The sequence below is a fragment of the Poecilia latipinna genome, unplaced genomic scaffold (genome assembly GCF_001443285.1).
Source record: "Poecilia latipinna isolate Pla-1442-1.1 unplaced genomic scaffold, P_latipinna-1.0 Scaffold3573, whole genome shotgun sequence".
NCBI classification, from domain to species: domain Eukaryota; kingdom Metazoa; phylum Chordata; class Actinopteri; order Cyprinodontiformes; family Poeciliidae; genus Poecilia; species Poecilia latipinna.
In genome coordinates, this window is record NW_015116189.1 from 26,578 (window position 1) to 42,312 (window position 15,735).

Below are 15,735 nucleotides of genomic sequence, written 5' to 3' on the forward strand. Positions count from 1 at the left end.
TTTTAAAAGCCAGAAAACCTGCTAATAAAAGCAATTATGCTTTTACTAGCAGATGTAGCTCTTGAAAGTCATCCTTCCAATGTGTCACAGTTAAACATCAATTAAGGCTTTTTTAAATTCAAAAATAGCACATTACATAGTAATGATGACATGCAGCACGATGAGAAGTGAATATTCAGCAATGCAGCTTCTTCTTACAGTCTTACTCCATTGACGGGTCGGATCAGCCTGAATACGAGGGGAAAAAGCAGAAGTTATTGCTTCATTTTGGTTTTTCCGTGAAAACAGGCCGATTCTGAAATAGATGAGCGATGATGTAAACTGTCAGAGCAAAAATCCGTCCCAGACTGAGAGCAGATCAGCGTTCACTTCCTTAAATCAACAAAAAGTTTAATCAATCTAGTGTTTCCTTTAAAGGAAAAAAGTGGATGTAGTGCTGACCAAAATGCATGAACAAAACAGAAAAAATAACAGCAGGGCTACGGAGATACATCAGTGACATATTTAGTTTTTACTCTTAGTGAAGATCTAAGTGTTTGTTTGTTTTTTTACATTTGCTAAAACATATAGTGAGACATATGTGCGAAAAAGATTGATCTCCCCGAGTTACTGCAGTGATCTGCTCCTGGTCAAAAACAGCCAATCAGAAGAAGGAGGAGGGTCTTAGCATGTCAATCAACCCCATGTATGTACTGCTAAATGCGCTAATGGTGCAGAAATGACTTACTGTTACAGGAAAACCATTTATCTGCAGTTAAAATGGGCTGCAAAAAGCATCATTAGCAGGGATGCTATTAAAGTGTCATTTTCTTTCCCTTTATTTTGCATTAACAACATTTTTATAAAAAAAAACATGCAAATAAGTTTTAAAATAAAACTAATTTGATTAAATTAAATTTGATCATTGCTTATGTTGTATACATATTTACCAGAGGACCAACACATGTCTGCCATTAAATCACATTTAAAGACATTATTGAGACATTTTAAAATGTGGTGTTATTTTCTTTAAAGTCATTCCAGAACAAGTAAATTAAGTACTTAAGTATTTTACTGTGGATTGTTTCCTTAAGCAACAATCCGAGCCCTAGGCTACAGAAATTGGTGAAGAGTTTCAGCTGGAAAGGAAATTTTACATATGATACAAAAGCATGCCACACTTTTCAGATGTTTTTGGTTGTAAAAATGTAAAATCCAAAATTTCAGGAGATAAAAATACTTTTGTAAGACTCCTTGTAAGCATGAAAAGTGTGCATCATGCTGGATCATGTCACTGCATTCAGGAAACAGGGCCTCTGATTAATTAATGTTTTGATTTTAAATACTAATTATCACTAAATCTGAGAGATCACATAAATAAATGAAGACATGAATCAAAGAGGGCCTCTAGTGGATGAACCTTTATAAACAGCTGCACTTATACACTTCATCACTATACGTTCTACTTTGCAGATCTGTAATATTAAAAAAAAAGGCTCAAGTTGATTTTTAAATAAAAGATTTTAACAACTGCTTACATGATACATGAGGAATAAACAACAAATAGCACCATTCAAAACCGAAGCACCACCAGAAGTAACGGGAACAAGAGTGCAGCCAATCCCCACAAAGACAGACAGTCACTTCCTTTCTTCACAGAGAAACGTTTGAGTGTTGCAACGAGAAGCTGCTCTAAGTGTTGACTAAGCCCCAGCAGGTCGGAGCGCACAGTGAGCATCACAGCGAGGCCACGAGGTGCCAGGACTGAGCTCCGAAAACACTCTGAGGCGGCATTTCTGCCATTTCGAGTCGGAGAAACGCGGTTTATGCGTCACTGAATCTGCTCTGCATCAGATGAGGTCGTACCAAAAGTGGGACACTTTGAGGTCACGATAAAAATAAACTCAGAGTCAATTTCCCCAGAAGGAAAAAAAATAAAAATAAAATAAACGGTGTCAGCGTTTCTGACAAAATGCTGTGATTTCTTAATCTCGGAAAAGATTTTGTGAAGGGACTCTGTAGGCCCATTACTTTACTTCATCACTGTGTATCAGATTCTTTTATTTACACAGAAGAGGATTATAACCATCAAAATTATTTTATATAAAATTCAGAGTTTGTTCTCTAATTCTGTGTCAATCTGTCAAAATCTAAATAAATAACCAAACTTTCTTAGGTATATGTCAACAATTACGTTGTTAGTATGTGAAAATAATCACATAACTACAACAGAGTATTAGGGCAAATAAAAAAAATCAGTAAGTGTAAGTTTTCACCAAAAAAATCTGAAAATTTCTAGAAAAAAAGAGAGAACATTCCTGGGTTTAAAAAGTAAAACATTTGCTGGAAAAAAAACTCAAGATATTTTGAGATTAATCTCAGAAATAAAACAAATGTATATCTGGAAAGTTGCAAATTATCAAGAAAAAACTTGAAAATATCTTAATTTTTTTTCTCAAATTTTTCTGAGATTAATCTTAAATTTTCTGGCAAATTTTGGACTTTTCAAGCTCAGCGTTTTTTTTTTTCCTAGAAAATTTCTGATCTCAATCCAGAAATGTCTGACTTTTTTGGCAGAAATTTTATTTTTTTAATCTGCAGTGGCCCTAATCTGCTGCCGTACTGAACCGTTATAGATTTGTCTCAAGGTGCATAAACTATCAAACTATTTTGATTCTAGAAGTCAGGATGTTTTTTCAGTTATCTTCTTCCATACATTTGATTTATGGAAATGATATAAAAAATCTGTTTTAGATGTAATTTTGTTGTATATTATTCTCATTTTCCAACTAAATGTAGTTTTTACTCCAGTTCAAACCAACCAGATCATCATGTTTCATTATTAGATTATTGAAACTGTTACAGAAACTGATACGAGATACGTTTCTTTACTTCATGTAATTATGTTGTCTGCATTTCTTTTTTTTTAACAGTTTCCTGAAGACATGACCATCTATCTGCAGCTGATTGTTCATTTTAGTTCAATTATCCACTTTCCCGGCTCCGTAAAATGCATAAAAAATAAAGGATGGTTTAATATTTGCAGCTTAGATCCTATAACTTCAGTCTGAAAGCAGGGATTTGATCTCTGGTGTGAACATTTGATGACTCATTGAAACATTTGATGACGCGGAAATGGCTCCAAAATTACACAAGCACTAAAGTTAAAATGATTATGCTCCCCTTTTGACATACCAAATAAAAAAACTGGCTGCGATATGACAAAGCTGCATTCATACCAGAAAAAAATTATTTTCTCTCTTACAAAATTTATTGTGATCTCTTTAAATTGTATTGATGGTTTTTTGTTTTTCACTGAAGGAATTTTAAACTTTTCTGATCTGTAAACAAAGTGAGCATAAAATGTCTCAAACGTTAAATCACCTGAAATTTTATTTCTGGACACTTTTTAAATGTAAGGCTACAAAAATATCACTTATTCTCCTTTGTTTCACTGAATTTATAGAAAAAAAAACAAGTTTCAAAGGTAGAAAATAATATTCATAATCACAAAAGATGAAATGTGCTCTTGGGTTTGGATATTTCTATTTTTTTTTGTCTTTCACAGGAAAGAAAAATGTGTTTTAAGACGAGATAATCGTCTAAAATAAGAAATAAGAGCTCCAGAAGCAAGTTATGATGAAATCAGGGCTGGCTTAAAGTTTTAGACAGAGTAACTGCAGTTTTGTGAAGGAAACTGAAAGTCGGGGTTCATGCCTAAAAAAAGGCTGATAAATGACGCATTTAATTGCTCAGATTAGCTTTCCTGATGCAAAGAACGTGACAAAAATGTGAGGCTGCCTCTCTCCTCTGTTGGCCTCTTCCTGTTGGCAGAGCTGTGGCTCACTGTGCTCTGTGTTTCCACTCAGTATTTGCACCTTTACACATGTGGGAAAAATAAAACAAAACAAAAACTTTACAACCAGGCTGCGCGGAGTGAAATCTGATAATGTCAGACTTCGTGCCGAAGTCTGACAATCCGACAGCCTGTTGTATGAAAACAATTTTCAGTGAAGCTCTGCTGCCTGTTGTGATTTAACGGTGCAGAGGTGATAAACTGTAGGAGAAACTACCCAAATGGCAAGACCGCGGCGTTTTCCACAACTTCCATAAAGACATCAAGTCAAATGATGGGACAAGAAACTCAAAACACACAAGTCCTCCGACTGCAGACGCTTTGTGCAAATCCAAATCTGCTCTTACAACCGAATATCTGCGAGGACTCGATGGTTATACTGATATGCAACAAAACAAGGACATAAAAACAGTAAGTCAAGTAAAAGCTAACATTAAAATATGATTTAAAATTAAAGGAGCTAATCTTTTTCACTGCAAAAACACAAAATCCAAGTACTTTGGTCTAGTTTCTAGTGCAAATATCTTAGTGCACCTAAAATAAGAAAATTAACTTAGAAGTATAGAAGCTTTAAATCAATAATTCCTAAATATTTATGAAATTGTACTTACTCCATAGACAGATCATTTCACTTATACATGGAAAAATATCTTGCCATCAGGGGCAATGGAACAAGTACTTTTTTCCATCAACATTAATAAAATATTGACTTGAAAGAAGCTTGTATCTAAGTTACTTGTAGGTCAGTTTTGTCTTCTTTCAAGTGAACTAACATATTTGCATCAGAAACTAGACCAAAATGAATTGGTAAGATTTTGTGTTGTTGCAGTGCTGTGGGCACAGATACCGTGAAAATCACTTCCTTTCAAGGTGGATGTTTTAAAAACGTATAACAGGCTAAACATTTAGGCCACTCAAGTAATAAGAAGTGGAGTTTAAGATTACTGAAACCAGTCCCGTAGCCAAAATAAAACGTATAGCACCAAAATATTAAGACAAAGTCAAAGTTTAGAGAGGCAAAGAGAGGGTCAGCTGCTGCCTTCCTCCCTCCTTCCTCTCAGGTTTCAGCGCTGGACCCTCTCCTCCAGTGGAATGATGTTTGGTCCAGAGATTTCAAATCTGGATTATCAGTGAGGAGAGGAAAAGAAAGAACCCCTCTGACTAACTTCAGGATTTGTTTGTCAGCATCGACAGTGGACCCCAAACTTGAACCGACGGAGAAACGGTGAAGGCTGCTGCAGCGAGGCTCAGTGGAAAAGGTTCAGTCTTACTGTTTGACCCCGCAACCGCAGCAGCGTCAGTGTCCCTGGCAGGTCTTACAGCACATCTGTCTGAAATATGGCCGGTTGCAGAACTTGAACCTGAGCACCAGGGGGCAGTACGCCACAGTGCTCACATCTTTACACTCTGCAGAGACAAAGAACCACTGCTTTACTAATGTGTTGGACAATCTGATATTAGCAATTTATCTACTCACCTCAGCATATATAATCTTTTTCAAACTACTAAAAGTCACACAGCAAAAACATTTGTTGTATGCTAATCCTTTTAAAATCTTATGACAAACTGTTTTTGATAGATTGAGATTTGTAATATAATTTAAGATAAGATTATTTCCTCCTGTAGAAAATGGTTGTTGAAAAATAACAGCCTGTGGATTTTGAGGATGTAGCATTTAAATCTTTGATAAAACCAAAAGCTTCAAAGAGTTCACAAAAATATCAATCTGTTAACAAACTTAACATAATCAAAATGAAATCCGGAAGGAGGAAAAAAAGAATAAATGCTGCATTTATCTTATCTAGTGTTCACTGGGTCAGGATTTATGGTAGTTCAATTACTGTGGTGGGCACCGCAAACTAAAAAGAACCAAAAACAGTTGTAGCTAACGTGCTTCACCAACCGGAAATTTAGCAGAAGCTAATGCTAAAGTGCTAACTTCAATTTAAATTGCACCTGCCCTTGAAAAACTGCAACCCTCGAGCACAAATATATTTTACGTCTTCTACAACGCTCTTACATACTGTATCTGTTATTATATCTTTCTCTCTACCAACAGTTTTCAATTTTGTTCCCTTACGTTTCTTGTTTAAAATAAAAAAAGAGAACGCGAGGAGAGGAAACTGATCTACTCGGTATTCGCCCCTTTCAAAATAAGAGCATGGATATAAAAGTCTACCTACTTGAAAAACTCTTAACTGCTGATAACCAAAACTTCACCATGGATGTTTAATTTTAATCAACTGATAATCAACTGACACTTATAGCTTTCCCTAAATTTATCGAGGGAAAGCTATAAGTGCATTAAATAATTTCAAAGTTAGCTAAAAATGCTGAGCGAAAAATCACCTTTGCTATTAGCACATTAGCGGAAGTGTGCCCACCACTGTTCCCTGAATGTAATCTGAATAAATAAAAACTCCTCTCGGTTCGACAGAAAGACCAGCACTGAAATTTGGCCTCTGACCTTCTGGATTCTCCGAGTTGACGGGCAGACTGGCGTCACATTTGCTCTTGCACTGCTGCATGGCGGCGGGCCGCTGATGCTCCAGACACTCGTTGGATGGCTGGCCAGTGTGGGCCAGGCACTGAACCGAGCGCATCTCCTGACCCAGACCACATCTGGCAGAGCACTGAACCACACAAACACGTTTCACAGAAAGATAATCCCACCACATCTCAACTTGGTTTCCCAGAAGTTTAATTTAAAAGATAAAACTAACAGTGCTAACAGGAAGACTAGTGGCTAACAGTTAGGCTTAATCCAACAGGTAACAAAGACTTAGGAAGCTTACATATAAACACTTCCTATTTTTTAATTATGCTCTTTAAAAGCTGCAAGCAACTTCCAGTTATTTCTGATAGTTCCTAGAAAGTTATTTTTCTTTTTTCAATGCCCCATAATGATTTACTAAAATGTCAATACTGAAGCATTAAACATGGCTATTTAAGATACCTAGATTAAATTACTCCATGAGATAAAACAGAGATTCAGTTTATTAAGTAGTTGTGAGAATTTCATAATTCATGAAGTAAAAAAAATGCAGTAAAAAGAAAGAACACCCTCTTTAAGTTCAAGGGTTTTATTCATCAGGAATGGAGACCAAACAAGAAACTGACGGAAGTGACAAAATTTTATTCAATTTCAGTTTAAGCAGCCCTAAGCCAGTGACTGCCTGGTTTGAAACTCAAAAATGAATTTTGTTTTCCAAACACTGCACACACCACAATAAAGCTTTGATATATCACTGTAACCACTCTTCAGTTTGGAAGTTGTTACTGAACAAAAAGAGACTCAAAAAGTTAATTCTCAGACAATGAACTATTTTATATGGATAGGTATTTTAAAGTCAAATGTGGGATAATTTGTCAATAAAATAATCCTGATATATTACAACATTTTGGCTGAAAAACAAAAGAATTTAGATGTTGCTATCCTCATGTTTGTAACAGTTTTTAAGTTTATTATATCATTTTCTGTCCCACAGAAAAAAAGACCCATCCTCTTTTTGCTCAATTTTATGTTTAACTTAATTTTAAATCCTAAAAATACTAAAAAAAAAAAACGGCAAATGGCAAATAGTAGATACTGATCTAAACTTATAAGTTGTCTTTTTCTCAAAAAGTCATGTGACATTTGTGTCTGTAAATGAGTTTTATTTGGCTGGCCTGAGAGTAAAAGTGGCTCTTCAGTTTGTACAAGTTGCAGACCGCTGGCCTAGTCCAAGTTCAGACCTTAAAATGATCAAAATGTTGCAGTGGAACCTTAAGACACCAGCTTCAGCTTGCCATCCTCAGTCAGCGAAAGCAATTTAAAGTTAATTTTCTACACACTTACCGGCTTACCCAGGAATCTGTTTGTTTTTGTAAACTTCAGGTTGAATTTACATAAATTTAGAACCTGGTAAAAGAGGGTGTACTTTCTTTAACAATGAACTGAACATTTTGATCAGGTAAAAATGGTGAAGGACGCGTCTCACCTCGCCCCACGGGCCTGTCACCCAGACAGGAGGAGGGCAGCGCTGCAGGTTACAGCGCACCCTGGAGGTCGGGCGGCCATTTTTGGGACACTTTGAGTCTGGCAATGTGTTGCCGCTCTCCCCGCTCTTACACAACACCACTCGGTGTCGGTAGCCGGGACCACAACTGGGTGTGCACTGCATACAGGAGGAAGGAAAACTATGTTTAAACCGACAGGCACAACGGCGGAGAGATGGAGGAGCAGGGAGGTCACTGCGTTCATAAGCATGCAAAAAAATATGAAACTTCATCAGTCCAGCAGGGGGCAGCAGCTGCAATGAAACAATGCAACAGAGTTTTTGTAAAACCTGACATATTAATGTGCAAGTGTAAATTTTGAGGTTATTGTCCTGGCCAATAATGAACTCTTGTTTCATTATTGCAGACAACTGTGTGTTTTTGGGATGGTTCAAAACGGCAACTGGTTGTCTAAAACAACTGCAAAAGTCAAAGTAAACATGTAAGACTGCAAAAACGTGTTTGTACCTCGGACCAGTCCAAGGCCAGCCACTCTGGAGGGCAGCTGTGGTTGCTGCAGGGCTCTGTGAACGAGGGGCGGGCGGAGCTGCAGGCCGAGTCGTCCAGGACCTTCTCCTCCACCGCAGAGATTCTCCTTTTACATAACACCTCCCGAGTGCGCAGGCCGCCGTTACAACTGCGGCTGCACTCCGACCACTCTCCTGTCCACCAGCTGGAAGCGGAAAGAAACCTGCTGTTTGTTTTTAATATCCTCACACGCTGCTGTCGCATTAAGAGGGAAATGCAAGACAAGTTTTTAACTCCCTCTCATGCAAAGACAAAGTGATCAGGACTCACTTTGGGGAGCACGGCTCAGTGTTGCAGGATCTTCTCTTCTCTTTGGGTTTGCTCTTCTTGTCACAGAAGTGATTGTAGACGACAGAAAGATCCGACTGCCTCTTACACACAACCTGCTGGATCTGTACACCTGACCACAGGTGAGACAGAAAAAATACAACACAATGCCAAAAGAAACACATTTTATCACCCAAATTTCACTGCATTGCACTGCAAAAACACAAACTCTTAGCAAGTATCTGTTTAGTTTCTAGTGCAAATATCTTAGTACACTGGAAATAAGACAAATCTAACTTCCAAGTAACTTTTCAGCAAGATATAAATGTTTGTTTATAGTTAATAACTCTATAGTATCAATAAAAGTACTGGTTCCACTTGCAGATTAATTCACTAACAAGACATTTCTGCCAGTAAGACTGGCATCAATATTCATGAAGTATTGACTTAAAACAAGCTCCTCTATCTTGCTGAAGAGTTACTTGAAAGTTAATTTTATTTCAAGCATATTAAGATATTTACACTAGAAACTAGCCCAAAATAAATGGTAAGAGTTTGTGTTTTCCCAGTGTACTTGAATTTTCTGTGATAATTGCTCCCCATTTACTCCTATAGCAAAATCAAATCTATTGCTAATTTGTCCAGTGAAGGCAACTAGGAGTTCATTGAAAAGCCTGACCTGCTGATTCTGATTCTGTCCAATCCAATTGCTAAAATCAGATTATTTTCCTATTAATCAAATGCAACCACAATGTCACGACTGTGTGAACAGTTCATAACCTCAAAGCAACCCACATGTGTATAAACGTCAACAAAAAAGTAAAAAGTTGATGTTTTCACTGTTAAATTTCATTTCTTTATTTACGTTCAGGTTACGAGTTGATCAGCCAGTGACTGTGTGCAGCCGATAAAACAAATTTAAACATGTATTTGTGTTTTTTCTTGCTCTCCTACCTCCAGCACACAAAGCCGAACAGCGGGACCAGGACGTGTACTGCCAGGCGAAGCCGCTCATGGGATCCCTGCTGACAGGCGGGTTGAAGCGATAGTGGATCCCCTGGTTGTCCTCCCTCACCAGCACCTAAACCCACAAATGCAAAACAGGATTAGATTCACTAATTTCACTTTATCAAATTCTAACTGTGCATCTTTTGAACACTATATTTCTTCTGTCCCACTCCTACCATGACAATGAGGGTCATGTTTGTTGGGCCCAGAGCTTCTAGCGTTTCTGGACCGTCGGTGGGCCGCCGGTAGTGGAAAATCGTCCCGGCAACGCTGAACCTTCGAGGCGTGTCAATGTTAAGCTTCCCATTGATAAAATACTGGTCGTTTTTGCTCTTCAGGACTGGAACACAGAGAAGAGAGATCAAAAATACACGCCACAATTTGAAGCAAACTGTAAACACATGAGCAGTGACTTTAAAACCAGTATATTTACCTCTCCAGTTAGAACTAGCATTAGTTTTTAATCTGAATGAGACTTTTTGACAAGTGTTTGTATAAACCATCTTCGACTTACCAAGGTAGTTGAGGGAAATGTTGAGCTCTTGAATGTGGATGAACACTGATCCTTTAGGAATTCTCACCACTTCTTCATAATCTGGGAGCAGAAAACGCCAAAAAAAAACAGAAAAAAAGAGAAAGTGAAATGAAGGAGTTTTATTCACTGTGGATCAGTGTGGTGTTTAACTCTGTGGGACATCAACGTGCTAAGCAGGGGCTTCAGTTTCCAGCTGCATTCCTGGGCAGACATCCTCCAGTCTCTGCTCAGAAACAACGTCTCTGCCAGGACCTGGCTTCTCCCATTTTCCCTCCATTCACTCCATCTGTCTGTCTTTCGTCCATGTTTCTTTTTTTTGCTCATCTCACCTCCATCTCGCCTCACTCTGACTTTCTGAGCTTCGCTCTGCCGTCCAGCCAGAAGACCAGGTGCTGAAGCACCATAAATAACTCCAACTCACTGGAGGATGACAGAATGAAAAAGCTCGACTGGAATCTAATTCCTTCCAGCGATTCTTTTTTTGGTTGTGAAGCTTTGAGAGGCAAAAGATTTTGGTTTCAGAAAATTTAGCAACACCTCACCACCTATGTGACAGATATGGTGGACAAATTGGGAATTGACATACACTGCAAAAACATCAAGTCTTACCAAATATTTTGTCTAGTTTCTAATGCAAATATCTCAAAACATCTGAAGTAAAACAAAACTAACTTACAAGTAACTTTCAGAAAGATAAAATAACTTATTTTAAGTCAAAAATTGAAAAAGTATTAGTTCCACTGGCAGATTATTTCATCTATAACATGGAGAAAAAGCATCACTATAATTTAAATAATCTGCAAGTGGAAGTTGTACCTTTTAAAATAAATGTTAAGGACAAAGAACAGGGGAAAAAGAAATGCTAAAAGAATCAAAACAGATTGAACTTTTTTTTATGTTTTCTCAAACTAAAAACACAAACTTCACTGCATCACCATGCAGAAATGCAAAATTTTACCTAGTATTTATGTCTAGTTTTAATGTAAATATCTCAGTACAATTGAAATAAGATAAAAATAACTTACAAGTGGCTTTTCAGCAAAATATAAGAACTTAATACAAGTGAATAATTCCTTAATATTGATGAAAAAGTGCTAATCGCACTGGCAGATTTGTCTTTGTTACAATTTAAATAATCTGTCAATGGAACTGGTACTGGTACTAATCAATAGTAAGAAATTATTTACCTAAAACAAACAACCAAATCGCTCTAAAAGTTTCTTATTAGTTAGTTTTGTCTTATTTCAAGTGTACCAAGATAGTTGCACTACAAATCAGACCAAAAATATTTGGTAAAATTTAGTGTTTTTGCAGTGTAAGTGCATCTATGCTGAGATTGGAGCACAAATAAAATTAAAATAAAAAAAACACAGGAGCATTGGGAAATCTGATCTTTCACTTTTTTCGAACAGGCTGAACTCCAGTACACATTCATGTCATTTTTCTTAGCTTTACAGTGCAGACGCAGTGGTTTGGCTTCATTCTGTGGTCATAAAACTCTCCCTATAGGGATAATGTTATCACTTGGTATGTTAATAATAGAGTAAAGAGGTTTCTGGGATGTTCTTGCAATGTAATGCATAGTTTCATACTAAGTTTTGCCTATATGCCTCGCATACTTTTGTTTTTTTTGAGCTTACACTTATATTTACTGCCTTACAGCTTTATAATCTGCACATTGCAGAGTCTATTGGCAAACAACAAAACCAACAAAATAGAAGTGGTTTACTGTAATGCATGTGAACTGTGTGCTTGCATGTCATAATGCAGATGTGTGAGACAAACAAAACGGGAAGCCACACATATAAAAGTTGCCCCAAAACTCTGCTGCAGGTCAAAAACTCCAGAGGGAGACTTTAAATCACTGAAGCAGACAGCAGAGGAGAAGTGTTGGCTGGAGGCTTTTTTGGAGTTGGGAGAAATCAAAAGCTTGCTGTAGACATGACTGAGTGATTCTCCCAGTCATAAATCCTGACCAGTACCAGAATAAGCCTCCAGTCCTGCGCCTGGAGTTTGAGTTTGAGATGAAAAAGCCCTGTGCTGTCATTGTGACCGAGTCTACTTCACTTTGAAAAGTAAAGCTTCATTTAATTTAAACTCACTTTACTGTGCCGCATTTGAAAGATACAGCATTATAAATCGACTTTATTAAAAAGCATAGCTGGATGTTGCAGGATTTTGTAGTTTTTTATTTTTTTAGTTGTGGAGGAATTTCATCCGCTCCTCTTTCCATCCTTGCTTCAGTTTCTGGAGGCTTCCAGACATGGATAGACAATAAATCAATAACAATGTATATCGCCATAGACACCTGATCAATATCAATAGAAAACATGTGACAGAACTCACTAAACTCAAATCCAGAACCACAAGGCATTCTGGGAGATATAGGCAGCCTGGAGAGGCTTAGGTAACCTGTCATGGCTAGTTAAGCAAGGTTAGTGACATTAACTAACTCACCCACTCTTTGGTTACCTAGCAACAACATGTTGAGCAACTTGTGGTTACCTAGCAACAACATGTTCAGTAACTTGTGCAGCAGAAGCTTAAGGTTTCGCCACTCATAGGAGCTTAAAAATAAAAAAAACAACGGTGTGGATTGAAAACTTGATAAAACAGGAAAGGTCATGCCATCAGCTTGGTAGTATTTAAAATATTTAAAACAAAACTAATCAATAATTATTGATATTGATATGAAAGGGTTATACTGTGATACGTTTTGTCAGCCCTACTTCTAATAGAAAGTGACTTTCTTTAAACACCAGCTGTGGCTGCAGATGTTCTGAAAGCTGCAGGGACGTCAGACGGAGGCTGACAGGTTGACCCGGTTCTTGTGGCTTACAGCAGGAGTGCATGTTCAGGGTGTGGCCCGCCCCAGAGAATCATGGGAGGGGGCGGTGGGTGTCAACACAAACATGAGCGACTCTGGAGTTGGTGTTGTGGGCAGACTGTCACCTAAAATACATTTGATAGCAGCTGGACCTCAAGCTGCAGCGGTCGGATTTACATGCCGCGTGTTTTTGAAAGTAGCATCTGTGTGTGACCCTTCTGAGTTCGACTCAGGTCCAGTAGGTCGACGTCCTGACAGACACATTCAGGTTCACTGTATTTATTCTAACAAAACAAAAAGAAAAACAAATCAGGTTGCTGGTTAACATCAGTCTAGCAGCTTCTGCCCCACAGTTACCGACGGCAACAGAAAAAGGGGGAGGAGCTGTCAGCTACTGGTTGCTATGGTAACCACCAACTGCCAAGAGCGGCGTAACAAAACTTAAAACGCCAACAAAAGTCTGGAGAAACAACTTATTGACTAAACAAATTAAAATTCAAAGAATATATAAACAAATTTTGACAAACTTCAGATCTATAATATTGTTGAAATGAAACAACAATATTACGTGTGTGTGATGGTGACGTCGATTCCAGTTTTTAATTACATAATGACCCTTTATAAACTCGGGAAGTTGTTTGGACAAACAGTTGCTTTTGGTGAAAATCTGTTTTGAGTTTATGCAGGCATAACCACTTCTGAAACACTTTTTAATCAGATTAAAACGTGTTTCAGTGTTGTTTGCATGGGTTAGGGTTAACAATCCACTTTGAATATTCTGATTCATGGCTCGCATTTATGGGATGCCAAACTTTGGAATCTTTTCACTGAAATGTTACAGGACTGTACAGACATTTCTGATTATAAACAGTTGAAATAATTGATAAAGATAATGGCAATAAAGTCATTTGGTATTTCTTGAAGAGCATTCATCAGAAAACAATTCAAATAAGTCAGATAATTCTTTTTTCAAGATATGTGCAATTAAAATAAAGAAAAATGCAGGATTCAGAAAAAACAAGTCCTAAAAAGTGTACAAAAACAATAACAAATGTGAACAGATAAAATCCGGGTTGCAGGACTGAGATTTGTAAAAATAAACAATGAACATATAAACACAAAGAGGTGAGTTGATGGTTTTAGTAAACAAATGTTGCCAAACAGGATCCAGCTTGTTTTGTAAAGCAGTTTCACTAAACATGATAAAGGCGATCAAAGAAGTGTTTCAACATAAAGAAGTTCAAACTCATGTTCGACTGTGAATAGGACTTCGAATTTCAATGTGCAAATATGGATGTTATGTCTGCATCACTGACATGATAATCTTCCTCAGAACTTTTGAAAATATAATCTGTAAGAAGGTATTACAGATACTTTTCATTTTTGTTTTAAAAATGTTTTTCTATTTATTTTATGTACCATTCTAATCATAAATGTCGTGTTTTTATTAGATGTAAGCAGAAAATCATCATAATTAACAGAAAAAGGCTTGAAAACATCAGCTTGTGTGTAATCAGTAAGTTATTTCGCTTAGTGGATTGAATTACTGAAATTTACTAACTTTTAAATGTATCTGACTTGCACATACCTGATTTTAAAGCAAAGTCTGGCCAGTCGAGGTAAAATAATTGCAGAAATTATGATTATTTTGAAATCCTTGCAGTGTTCATTGGCTTCATTTGAAACTTCAGCAAAGTTAAGCCAGTGCTTGTGTAAATACATGATTATGAAAGTATGTTTTCATCTTCTGATTTGCCCAGAATCCATCTCTCCAAGATAGCAAAAGCCAGATATGCATATTTCCTCAACTACAGACTGTGTTGCATACCTTCAAATGGTGAAAGCTTCCCGTCTAACCTCTGGGAAGATGAACACTTGCTCCAAAGTTGAAATTAAACTGAAATACTTTCTTTTATTTGATTCTAGCCTGGATTGACTATACTTGGATGATGAAAGCAGAAGGATAACAGGTGAAGCGTTTTGATTTCTACCTCCTTCAGGCAGCGAGTCGTTGAAGACTCCCTCCACCGAGGTGCAGCTGCTCCCATCGCCGCCGCAGATCCGACAGCGATCTTCACGCACGTCCGACCCGAGCACACGATCGCAGCCCACGTGCTGCGACAAAAAGACAGGAACGAGTGAGCTGCAGAGGTCAACCGGGGTCACGGGCGGAAGAGGGCACAGTCGGTGAGCTGAGAGGTGTCAGAGGCCGAGCTGACGAATTACCTCCTAATGTCTTCCAGACCGCTTTTTCAAAACACAGAAATATCAGATAGAAAACCCAGATGTGTGCTGCGTGTTTTTTTTGTTTTTTTTTTGTCTGATCCTGAGCAGACACAACGCTCTTTGGTCGCTGAACTCAAGGCTGTCGACATAAATAAATTTCATGATGAGCGAAGCAGGTGGTTTCACTCAAACTCTTAAACAGGGAACAAAACTGAAACTAAACTGTAGAAAACGAACGACGACTGCTCCGATTTCTGTTCCTGCACGCGGCGGCTGGTTGATGCCAGGCAGCGTTAATTTTGACAGCAAATTTAATTTTACTCAAATTTTATTTAGTTTTAGTGGACAATTTATAATAGCATTTAAGCGAACAAAATTATGTATAAAATGTAAATACTTTTTGATCAATTCACTTGAATTAACACAAAATTAATCATGTTATAGCATAATGTTATTGTATGACTAGAAAGA

At 37.5% G+C, this 15,735-nt stretch overlaps 1 protein-coding gene across 1 annotated transcript; it reads right to left on the reverse strand.

Moving 5' to 3' along the window:
- Positions 1 to 4,428: 4,428 nt before the first annotated feature.
- On the reverse strand, positions 4,429 to 15,230 carry LOC106941258 (A disintegrin and metalloproteinase with thrombospondin motifs 6-like; the record flags this gene model as incomplete). Its single annotated transcript, XM_015024213.1, has 9 exons — positions 4,429 to 5,242; positions 6,303 to 6,468; positions 7,816 to 7,992; positions 8,342 to 8,546; positions 8,672 to 8,801; positions 9,623 to 9,749; positions 9,853 to 10,016; positions 10,191 to 10,271; positions 15,030 to 15,230. Coding segments are annotated over 9 exons (1,361 nt in total), but the record flags the coding sequence as incomplete, so codon positions are not given.
- Between the last annotated feature and the right edge of the window lie 505 nt (positions 15,231 to 15,735).